Genomic DNA, 24,141 nt, shown 5'->3' on the forward strand with positions numbered 1-24,141 from the left:
CATCATTGTGTCCCGCCGGCCGTCCCGTCCCGTTCCGTTCCAACAGTTCAAACATGACTTTTGTCCCTCGGCCTGAGGGAGTCTAGGAACATTTGCGAGAGGTAAATGTCACATTTGAATATGATTGATCAACCCTCTGCGCAAAAATGGCTGAGAATTAAGATAAGATGAATCCAAAATTTAAAGGGAAGGGCAGGATGATATTTGAATTGTTATGCTGTCGAAAATAAGATGGTGTTGTTGAATACATCTCATCTTTTATTAAAGCCCAGCTAAGGCCTGATTTATGTCCTCATGCCCTAAGAGGTGCCTATGTGTGTCAGTCAAGCTATAAAAGTGTTATAATTTAAATGTAGCACGCACAATACATCATTTAAATAATCAGCTTTTGAGGGACACAAGATCAATCCAAAATCATAGAGGACTCTTAAAGGAATATTCCATTTTCTTAAAAGAAAAATCCAAATAATTTACTCACCACCATGTCATCCAAAATGTTGATGTCTTTCTTTGTTCAGTCGAGAAGAAATTATGTTTTTTGAGGAAAACATTGCAGGATTTTTCTCATTTTAATGGGCTTTAATAGAGCCCAACATTTAATACTTAACTCAACACTTAACAGTTTTTTCAACAGAGTTTCAAAGGACTCTAAACGATCCCAAACGAGGCATAAGGGTCTTATCTAGCAAAACGATTGCCATTTTTGAAAAGAAAAATAACAAATATACACTTTTAAACCACAACTTCTCGTTTAAATCCGGTCGTGATGTGCCAACGTGACCCCACGCAATACGTCATGACGTCAAGAGGTCACAGAGGACGAACGCGAAACTCCGCCCCAGTGTTTACAAGTGTTGAGAAAGAGGACCGTTCCTACGTTGTTGTATGTCAACTGATACTAATTAATGTCTTTGTGTCAGTTTATTGTTTACAATGGTCCGCAAATGTGCGTTTTATATATGTAACACGTGACCTCCCTACGTCACTACGCATTTACGTTAGGTCGCGCTGGACCGGACTTAGACGAAATGTTGTGCTTTAAAAGTGTATTTTTATTGTCAAAAATGACAATCGTTTCGCTAGTTAAGACCCTTATGCCTCGTTTGGGATCGTTTAGAGTCCTTTGAAACTCCGTTGAAAAAAAGTGTTAAGTGTTGAGTTAAGTATTAAATGTTGGGCTCTATTAAAGTCCATTAAAATGAGAAAAATCCTGCAATGTTTTCCTCAAAAAACATAATTTCTTCTGGACTGAACAAAGAAAGACATCAACATTTTGGATGACATGGTGGTGAGTAAATTATCTGGATTTTTCTTTAAGAAAATGGAATATTCCTTTAACACTGTGAATAAATGTGGAAATTGATGTTATGGGACACAAACACACAAGTGAGAATGAAAGCTGAATTTACCTACTGTATGGTGGACGAAGTGGCATGCTGTGCGGGTCAAACTGAGGCGTGAGGAAATGTGTGTGTGTGTATGTGGGATTGTGTGGTCACTGAGGTGTTAATGAAACAGCACTGTGACCGATGAGGTGAAAATGAACTAGAGCTTCTAGGTTTGTCGTATTGTCTGCTCGTTGCTTTGTTCTGTTTTCTGCTTCTGTCTTTATTGTGTTTACACGTTTTCTTTGTGTCGAATTCAAATTCAATCACACCTTTAGATTGAACATCTTGCCATGCAGGCTGGATTTTATGCATGTGTGTTCGCTAGGCTTGAACCCATCGCATTTTGTGCTGCTAACGCTGTGCTAACAGTTGAGCTACAGGAACAGTTGGTTGACATGATGTCAAGTCAACTACAGTTAAAGAGCACCTATTGTCCGATTCACATTTTTACATTTCCTTTGGTGTGTAAGTGTGTAGTACATGTTAAAGGATAAGTCAATTTTCTTAAAAAAATCCAGATTATTTACTCACCACGATGTCATCCAAAATGTTGATGTCTTTATTTGTTCAGTCGAGAAGAAATTATGTTTTTTGAGGAAAACATTCCAGGATTTTTCTCATTTTAATGGACTTTAATGGACCTCAACACTTAACCGTTTTAATGCAGTTTCAAATTGCAGTTTCAAAGGACTCGAGGCATAAGTGTCTTATCTAGCAAAACGAATGTCATTTTTGGCAAGAAAAAAATATGCACTTTTAAACCACAACTTCTCTTCTTCCTCCGGCTATGTGACACACCAGCGCGACCTCATGTAATTGCGTAATGACGTCGAAAGGTCACGTGTTACATATATGAAACGCACATTTGCGGACCATTTTAAACAATAAACTGACACAAAGACATTAATTAGTATCATTCGACATACAACAACGTTGGAACGGCCCTCTTTCTCCACAATTGTAAACACTGGGGTGTAGTTTCGCATACGTCATCTGTGACCTCTTGACTTGATGACGTATTATATCGGACTAATATCGAGATTGGCCCACCCCTACTAAGAATGTATGTTAAAGCTGCAATCCTTTTTTTGATTAATAATGAATAAAAAAAATCGTAGCCTATTGAGCAAATACGTAAAGTCGGATTTTGGTGAAAATGTCAGACGCATTTTAAAACACGCAAATAAAATACCCTGTAATTTTATGCTTCAAAAAGAGATGGCAATGGATTGGCAAAAAGTTACAGATTGAGGCTTTACTTACGTTTATAGACGGTTTTATCGGACGCACGTGCGCTGACGCGATACACGTCTGGATCCGAACTTTACTTCCGTTTTTTTTTATGGTCTGACTAGTTGCTGGTCTCTTGAACAAATGCCTTGTCGAAAATAACACATATTTGGTTTCCTAGGTAATCTATGTGTTGTTTTTTTGCTTGTTATATAAATAAACTGTTTAAAGAACTTTGTTGTTATTTATTCTTAGCGGAGTTTACCGGAAGTTACGTGCGGACCACGATAACCGCTTGTTTATGTTTGTACTGCTGAAACCATCTATACAAAGCATGTTTATATTGTATGTTTGCCTGTTGCTTGCGTGTAAGCCTGTCGCGATGACTTTATCGACTTATTGCGCAATAAGTGAAAATGGCATCGGTAGATTTTAGAGATGCAATATATATTGCCACAGTGCACACACATACACATGCATGCTGAGCGGACAGTGACAGACAAGATCATTACTCAAGCTGAAATTTTTTGTTTTTCTGGTGAATACATACTGTAGAGTTTGAAAGAATAAGTCTGACTGGAATTGGTTTCAAAGCTTTATTTTTTTATATTTAGAGTATTATTTTTTATTACATTCCAATTTCATATTAATATTTAATATTTTTCATCTCAATATTCTTAAACATTAAAGTTGTGTTCTTAAAAAGGATAAACTTTTTTATCAGTGACATAAAATGGTCTTAAAAAAGATAATACTATTGACTATCGCCATTATTTCTTGGGCAATTTACCAACTTATGAAAAGTAGCTATCCTACTTGCGTACAAAATGGTTTTTGGTCTTAGAGATAATGGCAATGGAGAGAAACCAAATAATAATTTTGGCCACAAAACAGTACCTTTTGAGTATGAATTGATAGATGGTTTATTTATTCCTAACGTAGGTATATTTCAGATGTGCTTGAAAAACATCCATTTGAAATATATTCCCTCTTTATGCAATAAAATATTTTTTTTGTCTTTGATATCTTTCAATGCAAAGCTCACTAATGTGTTTTTAACATCACCACAGTTAAAAAGTATAATATGTTTAGGTACATTTTTATTATATGTACTAGTTGTCGTTCACCTAAGATTAACAGACATTTAATTGGTGGGTTTGTTTGAGAGGCACATACTTAATTCCGGAATCACCTCCTAATGATAGGAATTCCTGACTGGAATTTCTTCTCTCTCTTTGAGAAAAAACCTTTAATGATGATCTGTGTCTTTAGATAGTTCCCTCTCTTCCATCCCTCGTCTCTACTTTCTGTGTGGAATATCAAAGGATCTAATCTCTATGGAAATCTTTCAGTACGTTTCCTTGGTAACCAGACTTTCTCATCTCATTTTTTCTAATTCATAACTTTTTTCTTAGAGGCTTTGAAAGTGATAGAAAGGTAAATCCTAGAGTCTTTGGTACCCCTCCGTGAAAGTTCAAAAAGTTTCAAAATTATGGGCTGTCCACCATATTCAATATTTGGTGAAGCTTTCCTCGCAGATAACAGTGCTCGACCTTATCCTGTAAAATGTCTTCCGTTTGATGCTCACTTTGGGGATATCTTGGACCGTGTAATGATCAGGTACAAAGTAGGACAGTGTAAGGCAATCTCTCTTTCCCGTCTGTTCTCTAAAATGTACTTTTAACTTGTCTTGTGTGAAATATGAACACCTGTATTTTACCTATCTTGAAATCTGTCCGGCTATTCCCAAGGGCTGATGGAACATTTATCATGGAGAGTTTTTACCATCGTTCTGACAGGCTTTGGCCATTTCCCGCAAATAAGAAATGGCCTCTGTTGAACTATATTGATGGTCTGAAACATCTAGATTTAACTAGACTTTTCATAATCGTTTTTTTGGTCGTACTGCCCATTTTTCACTTGTTAGATACTTGCTACTTCTCGGTTTTTAAGAGAAGACCTAGCAGCCCTCCTTCAAGATAACGCATGCAAATTTCAGCTTTCCTTCTCGTCTCCTGTCGAGGGATTTTCGGCCAGACCTGTAATGAAATTTGGGAGCAGCGGACTGTGAGTTTGGAGTCTCGGAAGCTCTGGGGAGCTTATAGGGGACCAGGACCATTTAGCTTAAGGAAATGACTCAGACAAAAGACCAAACACTGGGCTGTCCTCCTCGGGTCAGTGATTTACAAGAGAGGACTAATTTCATGTATTTAACTGGTGCAAATAGGCCACGCTAATCTGAGAAAGTAAGTTTCTTCAAACAAAGTTGTTGCAAAAGAGAATGATGTCAGCGCTTTTGCGTGTGAAATTTCTTAATGAGTTCTTGTTATTGTTAAACCTTCAACCTAAACTTTAAATGGTCAAACCATAACAAAAATGTCAGTATTAATGAAACTTTGGGTTAACTTTTCTAAAGTATATTGCATTCTAGTCATTTATATTTTACTGTGTCATCCTTTAACTGTAATTCGTTCTTTCACCTGGCAGCACCCCTCCATTTTTGAAAACTGTTCCTTTAGCCTAATTGGTAGATCATTGCGTTAGCAATGCAAAGGCCATGGGTTTGATCCTACAGTTTGAATCCCAAACTATGTCACTTTGGAAAAAAGTGTCTGTTAAAGTACACATCCTGTTGACCCACGTTTGGAGGTCTCGCGGTGCGAATGAGGCATTTAGCGCGGTAGACGCAGTGTTGTTTTCGTCAACAATGACGATAACGAAATGATTTTGTTGACGCACCTTTTTTATGATGATAACGCAACGATGACTAGCTAAAAATGGCTTTAAGGTGACGAAAACATGACGAGAAGCTTTCGAGTTTTCGTTGAAAAAGATTATAAGTCTGACGTTCACAATGCATGTCATTTCTGCCTATTTTGCGGGAAATCTGTGTGTTTTTAGAAAAAAAGTATCAGCAATGCTGCCGCTTCCTATGCTTGTTTTGGGTACGCGGCTGTGGTGAGTTCGAATGACCGTGGCGGTGAAGCCAATAAATGGAAACGACGAGGTAATTTATGGACGTACTTTCAATATAATCCATCAGAAAGAAAAACGTAATGCATATTTTTTTAAAGGTAACTAACAAATCACGCTGTTAACATATCATATACATTCAATTTTCCTCGGCAATCGGCTTGTGACACATTTCATGGTAAGCTTAAGGTTTTACATGTATCTACTTGTCAAACCTATGCCCATTTCCAAAACTTTTTAACCTAAATTAATTTGTTAAAGACTAAAATACTTTTTTTAACTAAAATTGAGTAAAGCCTTTTTGCGTTTTCGTCGACTAAAACTTGACTAAAACTATCAAGTTTATATGTGACCAAAATTTGACTAAAACTAAAAAGCATTTTCGTCCAAAAGACTAAAACTAAAAGGGTTGCCAAAAACAACACTGGGTAGACGCGATTCCGCCTCTTATAGTTCGCGCAAATTAAGCGTTGCCGCAGGAAACACGTGAGTTAATAAATCTGAACGTGCCGCGTTAACCAATCAGAAGCTTGCTCTAGTAGGTGACGTGATTACAGGAAGTGAGCAGAGTCACAGAAGCCCCTCCCGTGACGCGTATTTCCGTGTGAATGTCTCGATGACTAAAATTTCATGCGAGAATGAAGCAAGTACACTTAAAATGTTCAAGCGTCCAACTACACGTGGTAGATGTGAATTTGACACCTCAAACGCGTCAGGTGTGAACCCACAGTAATTGGTCTCTGACAGGGCCTACCCCCATGATAACCCCCACATTTCCATGACAATCAGCCTGATAGGAAGGGTGAAGCTAGCAAGATATGAAGATAAACGATGCATGTCTTTGCGAAGTTTCTTTCGTATTGCTAAACTGTTCTATTAAAGCCCTTCTCTATGCTAAAAATCACGCAAATGTTACTTTCTGTGTGTGTGGAGGACAGCTATGCATTTATGAAATTATCAGATCAAACCTCCAGGAGACATCGAATATCTGCAACAGACCAAGACTGCCCTGTTTGTTGTTTACCCACAGTATAACACCTGGCTCATGTCACGGCGGAAGCCCAGTGGCTCAAACATGTGGAGAACTTCCTGTATTTGGTTCGGCCCGAGGTTGAGCAGCGTTCACACCACAGATGGGTCGCACACGAGTTCGCCGACAGCCGCTCAGAGACCACCTGTTTAGAACGGCTCAGAGCAGCCATTTAGTGCGCACCAGAGTATGGCTGTTGTGTTTACACTGACCAAAACGAACCGTACTCGGACCAAAAGCTCATTTGCGTTGACCTTAATAGTCCCTGTGCCAGTGCTATACATTTCTCCAAATGATGACATTTTTGTAGCAAACATCCTTACTTTGAATTTGAAATGTGGACTAGTGTAGTTTCTACAAGTGTCAAGAAAGTCTAAGGCCTGTGAGTGTATTTTTAGAGATTAAGTGGGACGTAATGGTGAGGGCCGTCCACTGCTTGTAAAAACACAATTGTTGACTGTCCCCTGTATTTTTCCCTGATGTTTGACACATGTCCACCCTGTAATCCTGTAGATTACTGTCATTAAAATAGGAAGGCAAGCGCAGGTGTCGGACGAGAAGAATTCCAGTCCAGTGGACAGCGTCAGTCTATTGTGGATATTCGGATATGATGGGCTTTTAGAAATGAAGGACTGTGGCAGACTGTGTTTGAATGAGAGTGGGTGATTTCATTCAGTTCTGACTCTTAATATATGATTAACATGGTTTCCATTATTATCTAAATTTCCAAAATCCCTGTTTGAAATCGTGGTTAAACACATTGGCATAATTCTCTCTGGAGAGCTACTTTGCAATTTCAAGACTACAGTATTTTACAATTTTAGAAGAAAATTGCCTGTATTGTAAATGGATTTTAGCGTAATGTGATGCATTTAAAGATGATCTGTTTTTATTTGGTCTTGATTACTTTACAAGATTTTTACTGTGCTTTTTGTTCAGTTGTACAGCAAATACATAAACAGATATATTCAATATAGTCAAAATTGTGAAATATACCGTCAAATGGTCCCTAGGTTTCACTAGGGGAGTACCCTTTAAAAAAGTCCTAATATGTAGGTATAGATATGCATACTTTTGTGTACTTATATGCACCTTTGAGGTACTAATATGCACCCTTTGATACCAATATGTATCACTGATGTAGTAATATGAACTCAAAGGGTACCGCCCCAGTCACAGCTTGGGACCATTTTCTGACCATTTTTTCTAGCTATACATTTGTAGCTAGGCTATATTAGCACTAATGTGTGTGTGTGTGTGTGATGGATGGGAACCTGTTTTTAGATAAAGGACATTTGTACATTGGACCTAAATTTATCCTGTATGTTTATTTATCTGAAAGGATGTGTGTTTTATTTGGATAGGGGTTTCTTCCGGTTTCTTACCAAGTTTTTCCTCAGGGAAGAGAATAACACTTATTTGCTCTCATACATAAGAACCTGCAAAGAAAGTGAGATAGAGAGAGATCCTGGATATAAATACATCAATAATGTTTTTCTCTCAGTGGTGTTCTCTGTTGATGATGGCCACATTGACCTTCTACTTCCTTTATTACTTTCCGTGCATGTGAGAGATTATTGTTTTGTATATACACTGTTTACAGTATAAGTCATTTTTAGATGGGATTCATCTTGAAACGAGAAACCAAAAAATACAATAAACCCAAAAAATTTCGTCAACGTAATGCACACACGTGGCTTTTATTTCGCAATTTATTTTCTGACCCTGGAAGCAAGAGTTTCCTCATTATGATTACCTTACTGATTTGCATAATTTTCAATCTGATTTCGTCTCTGTGCCTCTCTGCCTTTATTACATTAACGCTGACCCTTTTCACGCAACTCTTGGCTCGCATGCCGTTAAGAACCGTACGAATTCGATACCAAGACAAATCTTCAGTATCATAAGCTTAGAGGTTTAGTGACGGTACATGCTTCTGCACAAACCATAAGGTAGTGTGATTTCAATAAATTAAAAAGAAAACATTCGTCTAATTCCCAGTAATAAAATGCATTACCCATAATCCTCAGCAGATGATTTGTAAACCAGAGAAGTCGCTGTTACCATGGGAACATGAGCTCAGAAGTAGCAGCCCACTCTAATAAACATTGCGAATTAAATAAGTCTACCCACACAACTTCTATATATATATATATATATATATATATATATATATATATATGGATTTAAATAATTTGCAATAAACTATAAGCATATGGTAATTTATACTTAAAGTTAGTAGTTTTATAGCTCTGTAATTTTTATTGGAAATCTAGATGGTGTAGTTAATTGCTAAAATTGAGGCAATAAACAACGCAATAGTTTTTCTGATTTTAAAATATGTATTTGCTTTTATTAAAATATTTTTATATTGTTTTATTAAAACGTTTATTTAAAAAAATCACTAAAATCACTTATGTGTGAGTGTTTGTCTTCTCAAAAAAATCTATATTTTCAATATGTGGTTTTAACTCTGGTGAGTACCTTTGTAGATGAAAAACTAAATTCGAAACAGAACCTGTTTGGGTTGCAATAGAGGGACGTCCTAAACAATCTCAAAGCTATTCAATTGCCAAGCCAAATATTTGATGGGCTTCCCTACCAGTCACCACAGGGCTCCTATCCTCTTGTCACTCAAATTTTTCTTTAAAGTTGAGTCTCTCCACGTTTTATCTTTATTCCCTTGTAAGATGTTTTATCTCTGTAGACACTGAGATATGACAGCAGCAGTCTATATTAAGGAGTATTTGAATAAGCAATGTATTGTGTTACTATTAAAGCTATGGTCTACGATTTCAAAGATTGTTCATTATTAATAACCTTGTTTAGATGCTGGTTATGGTTCTACAGTAAAATCCTAGCAATATGAAGAGAAAAAAGAATGAAAAAAATCCATTCACTCTATTGGGTGTACAACGGCAGAGAAGTTGACCAATGTTAGCTGTCCGGCCGGACAGCTTACATTGGTCGACTGCTCGCATCCAATTTCCGCTCCACTCGAAACTCCACCTTGCACTCGCGTCTCCACCCCACCCCGCCCGCAACATAAAATTTCTGACAGTGTATGGTAGCTAGCAAAGTAGCAACAGCTCACCGATGGAGAAAAAACAAACCGATAGCACCAAGCGGCCCCTGCTTGGAAGAAAGAGCAGAGATATAAACGGAGACTCAAACGTCGGACTCAAAGTCAAATTAATATAGGGTCCGCCATTGGCCGTTGGAGGAAACTTTAGGGAGATATGGGACTGAAAACCGACGCTGACACGGCGGACTTTTTGTTGAGTAGGTACGCATTTATTTATACTTTATGGTGTGCGGTGTTACATAAATATTTTTATATCAGTCTGACAACATGCTCATAGCGGACTTTTTGTTGAGCAGCTATGCATTTATTTATACTTTTATGGTGTGCGGTGTTACATAAATATCTTTATATCAGTCTGACAACATGCTCATGGCGGACTTTTTGTTGAGCAGCTATGCATTTATTTATACTTTTATGGTGTGCGGTGTTATATAAATATTTTTATATCAGTCTGACAACATGCTCATGGCGGACTTTTTGTTGAGCAGCTAAGCATTTATTTATACTTTTAAGTCCAGATAATTTACTCACCACCATGTCATCCAAAATTTTTATTTCTTTGTTCAGTCAAGAAGAAATTATGTTTTTTGAGGAAAACATTCCAAGATTTTTCTCATTTTAATGGACTTTAATGGACCCCAATTAATGCAGTTTAAAATTGCAGTTTCAAAGGACTCGTAACGATCTCAAGCGAGGCATAAGGGTCTTATCTAGAGAAACAATTGTCATTTTTGGCAAGAAAAATAAAATATATGCACTTTTAAACCACAACTTCTCGTCTTCCTCTGGTCCTGTGACGCGCCAGCGTGACCGCACGTAATACGTCATCACGTCAAGAGGTCATGTATGACGTATCAAACTACGCCCCAGTGTTTAGTTTAGTGTGGAGAAAGAGGACCGTTCGACGTTGTTGTATGTGGAATGATACTAATTAATGTCTTTGTGTCAGTTTATTGTTTAAAATGGTCCACAAATGTGCGTTTCATACTGTATATGTAACATGACCTTTCGATCATTACGCAATTCCCTGAGGTCGCGCTGGCTCGTCACACAGCCGGAGGAAGAAGAGAAGTTGTGGTTTAAAAGTGCATATTTTTTATTTTTCTTGCCAAAAATGACAATTGTTTCACTAGTTAAGACCCTTATGCCTTGTTTGGGACCGTTTAGAGTCCTTTGAAGTAGACCCCGAAGCCATTTGTTTTGAGAATAATGGCTGGCTGATGAAGTTATTGGCTGGCTAGCCGGCTCAGCCGAAACCTAAATGGCTGCTGCAGCCGCCAAACTTTTCATAGCTGCAAATGGCTGAAGCTGCCACATGTCTACAGATGTCTACGTTATACTGATTAACAGTGTTGGGAAAATTACTTACAAAGTGTAATACATTATATATTACAAATTACTGTAATTTGAAAGTAATTAGTCACATTACAATATTACTGTCTCTGAACTGTAATGAGTTATGTTACTTTTGAGTTACTTTCATAAAAATAACAGAAGTATGACTAATTATAAAATGTTAAAATGTAGTTTATTGCTGCATAAATCTAGAAGTTATGTGTTTGCCCTCGAGCTTTGAATAGGCACAGTGAAGACTTATGGCAAAATACAATAACAATCACTGTCAGAATTATAAACATAGACAAATGATCTGGTAAAAGTCTGGTAAATTATGGTACACATTACCAAACACAATAGAGCTAGAGCCCACTATAATGCTACCTATAGACCAATAACATGGCAAAACACGCAACCTCTTTTCATTTCTATTCTTTAATTCACTTTTAATTCAGATTCACAGCACAAACCTGGCATGCACTGGGTTGAATGAATGAATGAATATAGGTTCCCATACAAAGGTTGGTAAAAACTTTTAACATTGATGTTTAAAAGTCTACACTAATTTTACGTTGTAGTTTTGGTTGCTGTTTGTAATAAAACTGAAGATAGCATAGCAATAGCCTAGCAATCTATTATGTATCTGGACTGTAACCATAGCAACGTTAGCTTACCTTGTCATTGCTGGTGTGATATGGATTTTACTGGCAAGCTTTTTAAAAGTCTCTTTACTTCTGGGGTTGAAGCAGCATGGGAGACCGATAGAAAGAACTTTCTGTTGCTTTTACTTAGTGCTCTCATTCGCAGAATTATGCGTGCGCGACGCTACCGGACCTGATTGCGACCACTTTAGTCAATGTTATACAGCCACGGACTTCCCAGAAGAAACGCTCTTATAAGAAACGCGTCTATATTTGACTTCACCGATTCCAAATCGCAGTTCCAATACAAAATTAAAGTAAAAATGAACATGCTGCATACAGCACCCGGAAACAGACATACAAAATTTTACCGGCAGCTTTTTCCTGTGTGGATGCTGGTCGCGCGCATTGGTCAAAAATAAAAATAACACGGTCTATTTTTGAAATGCATTGTGGTGACGCGCACGTTGCATCACTTCTTCTGTACGGAAAACGAGCAATTTTAATTTCCCAATCCGAAGACTGCAGCCTCCGGAGGTCGCATTTTTACGCTGCCTACGTCATCAACACGGTCTTATTTCAAAATATCAACAATTATAAAGTTTATTCTTATTATAAGTTAATCGTAAATTGTTGTAATATGCGTATGGCTTGCGAATGTAATGCTCAGTTAACTTAAATAAACCAGGCTTGATGACGTTTGCAGCCTGCATATGCAACCTCCACAGGTTGCAACCCCTTTGTGTATTGTACGAGCGAGCACAAGACTGTGCTGTTATGAAACCAATCGGAAAATGGATCTCGTGTATTGTTTATATATTTCGTGTGTGTATGTCTCTATGTGATAGAATTATTATTTGATTGCAAATAATTCTAGCCGGCTCAGCCAAACTTTATCAGCTGGCGGCTCAATTTGGCTTAGGAAATTATTGGCTGATGGCGGCTGAACTTCTAAATGGCGCAAATGGCGGCGCCTGGCGGCGGCTTCGGGGTCTACTTTGAAGCTGCGTTGAAACTGCATTAAAACTGTTTAGTTTTGGGGTCAATTAAAGTCCATTACAATGAGAAAAATCCTGGAATGTTTTCCTCAAAAAACATAATTTCTTCTCAATTGAACAAAGAAATACATCAACATTTTAGATGACATGGTGGTGGGTAAATTTACCTTAAAGTTCTGCATAACTAAGGCTGTTGCCACTTGAGTGACGGGTGAACTTGCACTGTTGTCACTACAGTCGAGTTAGGTGGGTGTGGTTTCAGCAACCAGCCACCTCAGCTTTACCCATGTCCCGCCTTGTTTCCCATTTTGGTTATTTGCGAGTGATTTGCGGTGATGCACGGCCAAGATGGCGACAGCAGGCACAACCTACTATAGGCTTCAAAAAAGCTCTTCACTAACCTATGGGTGATGCTACCGACACTAGGTCTATATTTTTTAAAGTCTGTGGTATTGACCAACAATGACAAACGTCGATAAATCAAATCAATAAATCTAAATTATTTTTTATTTTTGCAGGAGTATTTGAAATCATGTCTCCCAAACATTTTATTGCTCAGAGGTTTCCCTTACATAGCTCAGGAGTTTTTGTATCTTTCAATGTTTCTTTATGCTTTTCTTTTAAGTACAGTATCTGTCAAATGTTTCCCCTAAATTTCTCCCAAAGCAGAAAAATTGCATACAGTAAGAGTGTAGAAATATAAAATAGCACAGCCTAAATAATGCGGACTTGCATTTGAAGAGATATGTTTACTCGGGTGTGTTTCTCATGGGGAAAAATCGTAAAAGGAAGAGATTAGATAATAAATCTCTCTTTTACCTGCGTGAATAAGTCCTCACACACTTTTTAATCGCCTGTGAAGGGGAAAAACTCATACTGATCAAAGGTCTGAGATTTTCTGAACAAATATAGATCTAAAAACTGATCTCATAGCAGTCTGTAATCCCAAGATCCATTGCATATAGCGTAAAGGTGTAGCCTATGCCTACTGTCTGCTATTGTTGAGTGATTAAAATTTCCATGTGCTCTTTTCCTCGGGTCGAGCGGGGATGAATCTATATGAGGAAACATTCATTATAAGGAAACTCCGAGAAGAACAGCAGTTTGAGATGAAACCTTTCCTCTTGAATTTGGATGAGAAACACTGACAGCTTTTTATCTTCATCTCTGGCTCCCTTCACCAGCTCTTTCTTCTCCCCATCTGTTTCTCTTTCTTCTTTTAGTATGCAGTGACACCCTTTTTTGTCTTTGCATTATCGTATGCCATTTCTTTGCATATATGCCATTCTGTTTGCAAACAAACATTCAGTGTCTCACCTTAAAATCCTCAAAACGGTTTTTTATATGAACCATACTCAGATGTAGCACCAGCTAATGACGGCTAAACTTGACAGAAAAAGCTAAATTATGATTTGTTTTGCTTTTTTCTTTAACACTATATGAACTACAGGAATTGTATTTTCTGATCAATTAAAAAAATAAATAATTTTAGGCTGTTTGAACATTTTTTTAAATGCTTCATGAATGAGTTGTTAAAGGGGCCATGGCATGAAAATCTGACTTTTTCCATGTTTAAGTGCTATGATTGGGTCCCCAGTGCTTCTATCAACCTAGAAAATGTGAAAAAGATCAACCCAGTAACTTAGTTTTGGTAAACCATTCTCTACCAGCACATGAAAAAATAGTTTGTAAAAATGTGGATCTCCTTATGATGTCATAAGGAGCTCTTATTATAATAATAACACACCTTAATCTGCACTATCCAACCACAGCACTGCCATTTAGTGCAGAGAGAAAGAAAATAATTCACAGCACAATTGAGTTTCAATTGCAACAAACCACCATCATTGTGTTCAGTGTTTGCACTTCATCCACTCATTTGCATTTTAAAGGACACACCCAAAACAGCACATTTTTTGCACACACCTACATATTGGCAATTTTAACATGTTATAATACATTATTTATATGGTGTTTTGAGCTAAAACTTCACATATGATTTATTTGACATCTTAAAAAAAATTTGGGCCATGGCCCCTTTAATTAATTTGCTCATGATTCATAAATATTAGCTTTGTTTAATAAGAAAGAAAAGTCACAGATGAACTCTTTAATTTCTCAATTATTTTTACTAGACAAATGGAAACCAAGTCCAGCCTAAATTCGTTGGCAAATCATATGAATTCATACTAAGTTAATCGTGTAAAAACGTTTGTCATAACAAAACAATAACCCCACCCCTAACCCCAACACCACAGGGGACAAGGCAAATCTTACAAAAATGTACAAATGTGGTCTTACGAGTTAATACGATTTAGCCACCAGTGGCAATCCGTGACTGCTCTTCCGAGGGGCACAAATTCAAAATATGTGTTTGGTGCATCATGAAAACGTATTATGTTCATCACGCGTCATGTCAAAATACGTGCCTGCTGCAGACGCGTCAAACCCGTTTATGATAAAAGAGACTCTCACATTCATAAAATACTCGTAAGGCCCTTTTATCATAAACCCCTTCGAAGCGTCTGCAGCAGGCACGTATTTTGACATGACGTGTGATGCACATAGGTTTACATGACACGCTGAACACATATTTTGACATGACGAACCATGCAAATGACGGACTAAATACATGTTTTGATGTGCTTCGCATCGTGCGCCCTTGAAAGATAAGTCCCCGGCCACCACTGTTAGCAACCTTGTAAATATGTACGAATGCCTCCATTAGTGATGGACTGATATATCTGCCGGCCGATATATCGGACCGATATTTGCGAATTTTAAGTGTATCGGCATCAGTCGATACGTGGCTGCCGTGATCGTTTTTTCCCCCACCATTATTTAAAGGCAGAGTGCTGGGAGCCGCACGCGATTGCAGGTCATGTGACTAAACACCACCAACCTTTCCATGACAACATCGAAAGATGGTTCCATAGCACCCTCACCTGTTTTTACTATTTGTTAAATGTAGTTTTTTTTTAAGTTCAAAAAATTTTTACTTTTTTAAAATTGAGACTTGTAACATTTGGCATCATCATCGTGTCATTTTTATGATGTAAATTGAGTGAGCAAAGCAGTATCCCCTCCAAATATCGGCTCAAGAAAATTGGCAGCCTGTATCGATCATTCGGTATCGGCATCGGCACTGAAAAATCCATATTGGTCGATCCCTAGCCTCCATTAGTGTTTTAGAAAAGATCTTTACAATGTCACAAACATTTCTCATGAAATTTGGTTTCTCATGAAAGTCCAGATTATTTTATATTTTTTCGTCAAAAAGTTTTTTGTGATTGTGCGGGCAGAAATCCTCGATCTTGAGGCACGTTTTCTTAAAAAATGTGATGGAATATCCTGGATATTTATGCAATTTTATGCAATGAAATTGTGGGAACTTGCAAAAATTGCGGGAACTTGTAAAAACTGTTTTCAGCTTTTGCAGCTTTTCAATGATGTTCACGTCACATAGTCACTTTATAACGTTCACAGGGGACATGGCTGCGCTTGTGTGAAAGCAAAATTTTTCAACCTTCTGCTAAGATATGTGTGATTTTTGCCCTGCATATTTTGCGTACGGAAATCTGCAATGTATGCTGCGAAAGTGCGGTGCATTCGGAAAAATGTGGCCCCCGCATAAATATGTGGACTTTGGCTGATTATACGTTGAATCATGTGATCGCATAAACGCGTTTTTCTGAAGTTACTGATTTTTAATGCATTTCAACATTTGTTTCTATTTTTACTTCTTTTACAACGCCATCTCCTGAGATATAAAAGCAACCATTGAGCAATACAATGTTCCTCAGTTTTGCCTCAAAACTGTTTTTAAATGTTGTACATATGATTTATCTCAGAAATTAATCCTTTTTAATGATTTTTCCAGATTTTTTAAAAATCCATGTATAAGTTATAAACACTTGGAATGTCCAGGTTGCTGAAATGTGGAGGGGACACATTTAGGTCAAAACCCAAATTAAAGTAAAACATAAGAACAAAGGATTGTCCAAATGAACTATACAGTAGCTGATGATTTATCAAGAAAAAGCAGTGAGAGAGCGAGAGAAAGAGAGAGAGATTGGTCACCTGAGATTGCGATGATGATGATGATGGATATGAAAGTTTTTACCCCGCAGCTGTGTTTTTATTACAGAAGGACACATGGGGCTGAGTGCAGGGTGCTGCAATTATCCACAATCAATAGGTCGGCCATAAACCACTTACAAAATCCCAGAGGAGAGAACCAAACAATACAGTTATAGATTATGCATCAGCATTTTTAAATTGTACCGCAAGGACTTAAAAACTGCCTAAACTTTTAATAGTGATAAATTGGCTGACCTTTGAGCGTAGATTCTTGCACGAACACTACATTGAATTTTGTATTGTAAGTGTTTGAATCAATGAATCAACGAGCATTGTTTAAATTTGCTCATCTGTGCGTTTTTCTTTTTTTCTCAGTTCTTAAAGAGACAGTGTACCAGAAAATAAAATCACCATTATTGTGTTTTTTAAAAACCTTTATGACTTTGTGCAACAAGAAAGGGAATATGTTAGGGGCTGAAAGCTTCATTTGATTTTTATATATATTATATTTCATTTACATTTATCTTAATTACATTTCATAAACTGGAAGGGATGCATAACGATTAATCGCGATTAATCTATAGCAGAATAAAAGTTTTTATTACATCATATATGTGTGTGAACTGTGTATGATAATTTTGTACAGATAAATGCACACACATGATGTATATATTTAAGAAATGTTTACATGTGTATATATAAATATAAATTTTTAGATTTATGTATTATATATTAATATAAATAGTTAATATATAAATAGATATTTTTTCCTAAAATGATATTATAATTTTATTATTAAATAATAAAATAATAATATTATTATTATGCATGTGTGCATATTTATATATACATAATTATATATTTTACACATATTATATACATTATTATACATCGTGATTAATCGTTATGCATCCCTAATGAGGACAGAAGCTGTCAGTCACTAATGTTCTGCTTATCATCTCCTTTAGTGTTTTATAGATGAGCACTGTAAGTGATCAATCTTTTTTTTGGGGCGGATCCTTAAGGCACCAGGGCTCTAACATTATGGCACAAATACATTGTTTATGTTATTTGGATATTAATAGTATAACATAATTCCCAGACTGCATTCCCCACTGTCTCCTGTTTTTGTTTATATCCCCAGTCCTCTAGCTTTGTTTGTCATAGCGGCTGTCAATCATCTGTCAGAAGAAAAATAGCGCCACAGTGAGAGATAAAGGTTTCAGATCAGCCCACCTGATTTTTCACACTTTGCATTTGTTTGTGAAATGTTTATTAATATGTTAACATGTAAAAACAAGCAGTGCCTGCCTGGGTACGAATGGCGGTATTACTGATTGGAACCAATTAAAACCATGTTATTGCTTTCTGCAGTTAATTTGTTGATTTAATTGATTATTGCTCAAAAAATTTTATTGTTTCATGCTGGATTAGAGATTTGAACAAACCACTTTCTCCATTTATAAAACAGTGGAGATCTGTTTTGCCCCATACACATTATATCTAACATATCTAGTTGTAATAAAGGTTTTGTCCCAAAGGCAACAACAATATACATAATGTATTTTAATCACTTTCGAAACTCATTAACCATTTACTGTGTGAAATCTGACTAGTCTAAAGGTCAGTATATTCACCTTTTGCATTTTAAATAAAATTGTAAAGTCTTTAACCCTAAGGAGTTAATTCTGGTTTAAATTTAAATACAGGCACCATAGCCAGACTATGTCGTACAGGTGTTGATATTCACGTCTAACAGATGGTAAGAGATCCAGTTAAAGCTGAAGCACAGAGACATCGCTGGTGTCCCAGGCACATAGACGACTAAACATCATGGGTCTCTAATGGCTTCTTTTGAGGGAGCAGTGAAGGAAAACTAAGTTAATCTGTCTAAGTCAATTTGTACTGGTGTGATTTATACCAACAAATTAATCCAAATATAAATTCAGTCCAATCTGGTGATCAGTCTATCTGTTTTTTTCCACGTCAGCCTCTTACATAAATGATGTCTGATTTGCATATTCAGCACGTCATCTTGAAATATTAATAAGCTTAATGAGTATTGATGTAACATTTGACTGCCCGAGGTGAAACCCACACATGCTAACTCCAAAGTGGACACAGACACTGATGGGATTTTTAAGGATTTGGTAGGAATTTTATGATGTAGTGATGCATCTGGAATTCAAAGCATCTGCTGCATTAATACAGCGGGTAAAATAATGATTGAACACGTCACCATTTTTCTCAGTTCTAAAGGTGCTATTAACATGAAATTTTCACCAGATGTCGGTAACAACGCATGCAATCCACACATGCAAAGAAATCAATCCATAGTTGTCCATAAATTATGTGTAATCATGTTATGGTTTGATTTCTTTGCATGTGTGGATTGCATGGGTTGTTACAAACATCTGGTGAAAATTTCATATTATCAGTTAGTGAGAATCGAACCCATGAGTTTGCCGTTGCTATGATGCTGTAATCTACCACTACAGGAACCCATAGCATCCCAAAGTAATCCTCTTTTTTGAATAATTGTATTATAGGAATGCATGCTTGAATTATTATGATTTTAATAACAGATCACATAACACAGTTTGGTCTCAATAGGAGGTTGTAATTTCTCTGTTGGAGCTCCTTAAATGTTTTCAAATGAAGGATGCTTTGCTAGCTTTAATTAGATCAGAAAAATGCTGTTGAATGGTAAATGGATGTGGATGAGGTAAAGAGCAAATACAGTAGTCAGGGTGCCATCTGTCTTAAAAGCAGAGAGTAATAAGAGAGAGGGAGGACATGATGAAGAAGAAGTGGGTGGATACAAGTCTATCATCTTACTGATCTTACAAAGAACACAGAAAAACCTCTTCAACTTTCTCTTTTATGTGCTCTCTCGCTCTGAAATGTTAGCCGTGAAATGATCTTGTTGCCTTGAGTCGATGTCCAGCCCACAGATGTTTCATCAGCTATTCGTTGTATTTACATATTAAGCGCTTGGTAAATAAATGGACATGAAATATTGATTCATGTTTAAATGATTTCATTATGTGTGTGAGGCAGTAGAGATGAGAATCGTCCGTGGAGCCAGAGGCGGAGCCGCGATATCAAACTTCTGCCCAAACGCTCGCGCGCACAATTCAACCACGCCAATCATAACAACACGCCCCATTTCTAGCCTCAAATTACTAGTTAAAATGAGACTTATCACAAAAATGAAAATTTAACATATATCAATGTGATAACAACTACCATAAAGGACCAAAACCATCTTTCGGAATATTTTATTGGAAGTGTAAATAATATTTTTATTTAGAGCCAGTTCGTTTGCATGGAGAGGGCGGGGCTTGTACCGCAGCCAGCCACCAGGGGGCGATCACTTTTCAAGATCTATGAGGCACACCTATATTAGATTCTATTATAAAGGGGTGTGATTGCTTGATTTGTGAGAAAATGGGACGTTATCGGTGTGATGCTGCGTTTACACCAGCCGCGTTTGAGGTGTCAAAATCATGTCTACCACGTCTAGTTTGCCGCTTGAACATTTTAAATGTATTTGCGTATTTAGAGCGAAGTAGATGCGCAGAAAAAGCAAGAATTTACCGCGCAGCGCTAAACGCCTCATTCGGTCTACGAGACCTCCAGAAGCGCGTCAACGTGTCTTCACATTGAAATCACTCGCGCTTGACACCTCTACCGCGGCTGGTGCAAAACCTAGCATGAGATGTGAGCGACCATTTTTGAGATACTTTGACTTCATTTTTTTTACAATGTAAGCCTATGTTGACACGTTACTAGGGGTGTGACGAGATCTCGCGAGATTAAATGTGTCTCGCGAGATTTCTTGTGGAGGTGAAATGCTGGCCGTTTCTCAAATAAAAGACTGCATCCTTCGGAGGTCGCATTTTTAAACTGCATTTACTTCATAAAGACTGTCTTATTAGAGAATATTAACAATTATAAAGTTTACTAATTATTTAGTTAATCGCAACTTGTAATATGCTCACGACTTGCGAATGTAATGCTCAGATAATTAACTGAAATAAACCTTGATGACGTATGCAGCCTGCATATGCGACCTCCGGAGGAATCAGCTTTCTGTTTGAACCTTTTACAGTGCATGCATTATATTTGTATTTTACAGCGTTTGCTTTTTTGTTTGGGTTTCCAATAATGTTCATTTGTGAACTCGTGTGAAGTCTGAGACATGTTGTGTTTGTCTGTTGATCCGTGTCAGATGTGAAGTCTCAGCAGATTAAACCCTCATTCAGAGTTTACATGATTTAATGTCTGCATGTTCTTGCTCAAAACTGTATCATTTCAATTGCAAAGAAATGGACATATATTAAATATTCAAATGGGTTTAAACATTGTTTGGCTAAAAATAAGCGTTTCTCTCCGTTGAAAGTGAAAGTGAACATAGCGTCTGCGAGAAGAGTCCACTATCGCCCCCTGCAGGCATTTCTTATAATACCTACATAATGCTTTTTATTTATAGGACACAAATGTAATATGTTTGTTAATATAATGTTGTTTAATGTAACTTGGTCTTAATACTTTATTTTTGAACCATTTATTATTGCATCTTTGTTATTATGTAATTTTAAAGGCTACTGCTCTCTTGGGTATATTTTATTACCCAAAAATAACAAATTATTTCATTATCAGATAGCAAAATAATTGTTAGGGACAGTCCTTGATTAGTTAAAACTTTTAAAAATGACATGATTTCAGTTTCTTATTCATTTATTTTATCATTGAGGATTTTTTAAAAAAAAGTGTAAAAATATCGTCGTGTCTCGTCACACCCCTACACGTTACCAATCTTTTTTACAGTCTATGACGACATTACTGCGAGAAACCTTTCAGAACCTTTTTAAGGGGGGCTTTAAGGTTAATATATATAAAAAACAGGGTTTCTGATATATGTAATGGTTAATTAAGTATGTGTTTTTTTCTTTGTCTCTAGGTAAGGAAGTTGTGCGCACATCCATTTCTAGAGATTTACAGAGGGGGATTGATCCACTATATGAGTCCATTGGCCCGGCAAGGAGATTTCTATGTTCCTGAGGTCAGAGAGCCTCAGAGATGGTTACTGGAAAAAGATTCGGAAGAAGACAGAAGGACAGACATAACAGGTAAAATATCTACTAAATAATGGCCACAAACTCATAATTTAAAGTCTGGAGTACATTGCAGGATTTTTGCACTACTATAAGATCATAACCTTATCACACTGTGGACATGGATCGTTTAAACTTGGGTACGACAAGCAGGTAGACTGTACGGTGATGACATGGAACCTGCGGCGGCTGCGTCACACGTTAGCGCAACGTCACCAGCATGCGCTAGTGTTAAACAAATACCAGTACGCAGGTCGTAGCAGCAAACACACTGTGCGGTAATCATGCTGAATTTCTGACACTGTCAGAAAACTATCGTAGGCTATCTTTGGACGCAAGACCAAACATTTCCTTTGGTGTGTAAGTGTGTATTAGTGCATGATAACGATACGCAAAAGGTACAACCCCCAAAGTAAATGATGACGCGAGTTATCGTCTACAATGTAAATCTTTTTTTTTTTACTACAACAAACACACGGAAAACACACGGATTGTAGGCAACAGTTTACTTCCTGGGATTGGTGATGTAGTAAAGACCGACATTATCATAATTCTCCCGCTTTCACTCACAGCCATGGAGTGTCACATTTCTGGCTGACATCAGAGGTATTCAGGCCAATCACAACGTACAGATTAGCTGGCCAATCAGGGACACAGAGCTTTTCAAATCCGTGCGTTTCAGAAAGATTTTGAAATCTTGCGCTACAAAAATGTACGGTATGTGGAAAATAATTAGTTTTTTTAACCATAAACCAAAAACACAATTTTTTTTTAGCAATGAAATAGGTGCACTTTAATACGTAGTGTGTTTTAGCAGAAAGGTGGTTTAATTGGCTTTAATCACCACCTTATGGAGTTTTGATGAGGATGTGTCACATTAGCTGAACTCCACAATCTCCTACACCTGTTCTGCTGATAATGAGACATAATCTGTGTGTGTATGTGTATGTACGGCTCATTGCTCTGGTCAGACCAAAGCCTAGGGGTACTGCTGAACAAAATGAAACACGGGTGAGCTGCTGGTGACCTGGGGGATGTGTTGTCCACACCAGCTGTCCTGTGTGAGTTCTAGTGAGTTCCACCTGTTAGTCTTCTACCCTGATATAAACACATGATAATAACTATAATATATGACGGGAGAGAAGATTAAAGCAGAGATGACGGAAGATTAAAGGACACATTTGAAGCCCCATGTGTCCGATTTCAGATCTGGTGGTTTGTTGTGTCCTGATGGGGTGTTAAATTTAATATGTTTTACGGCATGTGCTGTTCCTGCTGTTCTCTCTTCATTCGAGTCTTGGAAGAACAGCTTTAATTTTTTTGGTTCGATTTTTGGGTAGACCAGAAAAACCAACCAATCCAAAAGCATTAAAACAGGCCAGGTTGTCCAAACATTTCTGCTTGGCATTTCTCATACTATTGCTTCTTTATGACATATCGCTTTATTGTTTCTTCTCACTTTTGCTAAATGCATAAATCTAATCGAAGGTAATATACCATATATATTTCCTCTTCAGCAGAGCATGCAGACGGTAGACACGTTTCCATCACCCTTCAAATTGAAATGGCAAATAAAAATGCATCCAATGGAAACACGTCCATTTCGCAAATACTCACAGCTTGGGTGAGGCGGTTTTGCCCTCGCAGTATTTCAATGGTCTGCACAGCGTCTTATAAAGTCAAACGCACCCGTCCCATATTTTTTGGATTGACTTATATAGAACAAAATTATGCAGTTTTAGTCGCATAACATCAGTTAATGAAAATGCTGTCATTTCGCAATAGTTTTATCTACATTAAGATTTTGCGCAAATCTTTTACGGAAACTATGTGAGAAATGAACATTCACCAAGGGCTAAAACCAAGTAAATAATTACGCTAGTTAGTTGCAGTTGACTAGAAATTTTAGGATCAAATACTTTTACAATCAACTGGGACTCATTTTTGAAAATTTTGGACATATTTACTATCAGAGGTTTGTCTAGAATGCCTTCAAATTTAGGGTTTAAAGTCCAAGGGCTCTATCATACACCCGGTGCAATGCAGCGCAATGCGCAACGCAGGTGTCTTTTACTAGTTTCAACCTGCGCAATTATCGTTTTCACGTTTAGCGCCACGTTGTTTAAATAGCAACTGCATTTGTGCCCAATTTTGCGCCCATGGGCGTTCTGGTCTGAAAATGAGGTGTGTTCAGGTGCATGGTTGGCGTGTTGCTATTTTGAGGCAACTAAAATAGACTACGCCATTGACCAACAAAAACC

The 24,141-nt window shown here is 37.3% G+C and overlaps 1 protein-coding gene across 1 annotated transcript in view; it reads left to right on the top strand.

Moving 5' to 3' along the window:
- The window catches only part of tex264b (testis expressed 264, ER-phagy receptor b), a 59,842-nt gene that overhangs the window by 25,332 nt on the left and 10,369 nt on the right, over positions 1 to 24,141 (top strand). Inside the window, exon 3 of the mRNA XM_073811827.1 lies at positions 21,727 to 21,895. Within this exon, the coding sequence (XP_073667928.1) occupies positions 21,727 to 21,895 (169 nt within the window). The remainder of the gene's footprint in view (positions 1 to 21,726; positions 21,896 to 24,141) is intronic.

The sequence above is a fragment of the Paramisgurnus dabryanus genome, chromosome 14 (genome assembly GCF_030506205.2).
Source record: "Paramisgurnus dabryanus chromosome 14, PD_genome_1.1, whole genome shotgun sequence".
NCBI lineage: Eukaryota > Metazoa > Chordata > Actinopteri > Cypriniformes > Cobitidae > Paramisgurnus > Paramisgurnus dabryanus.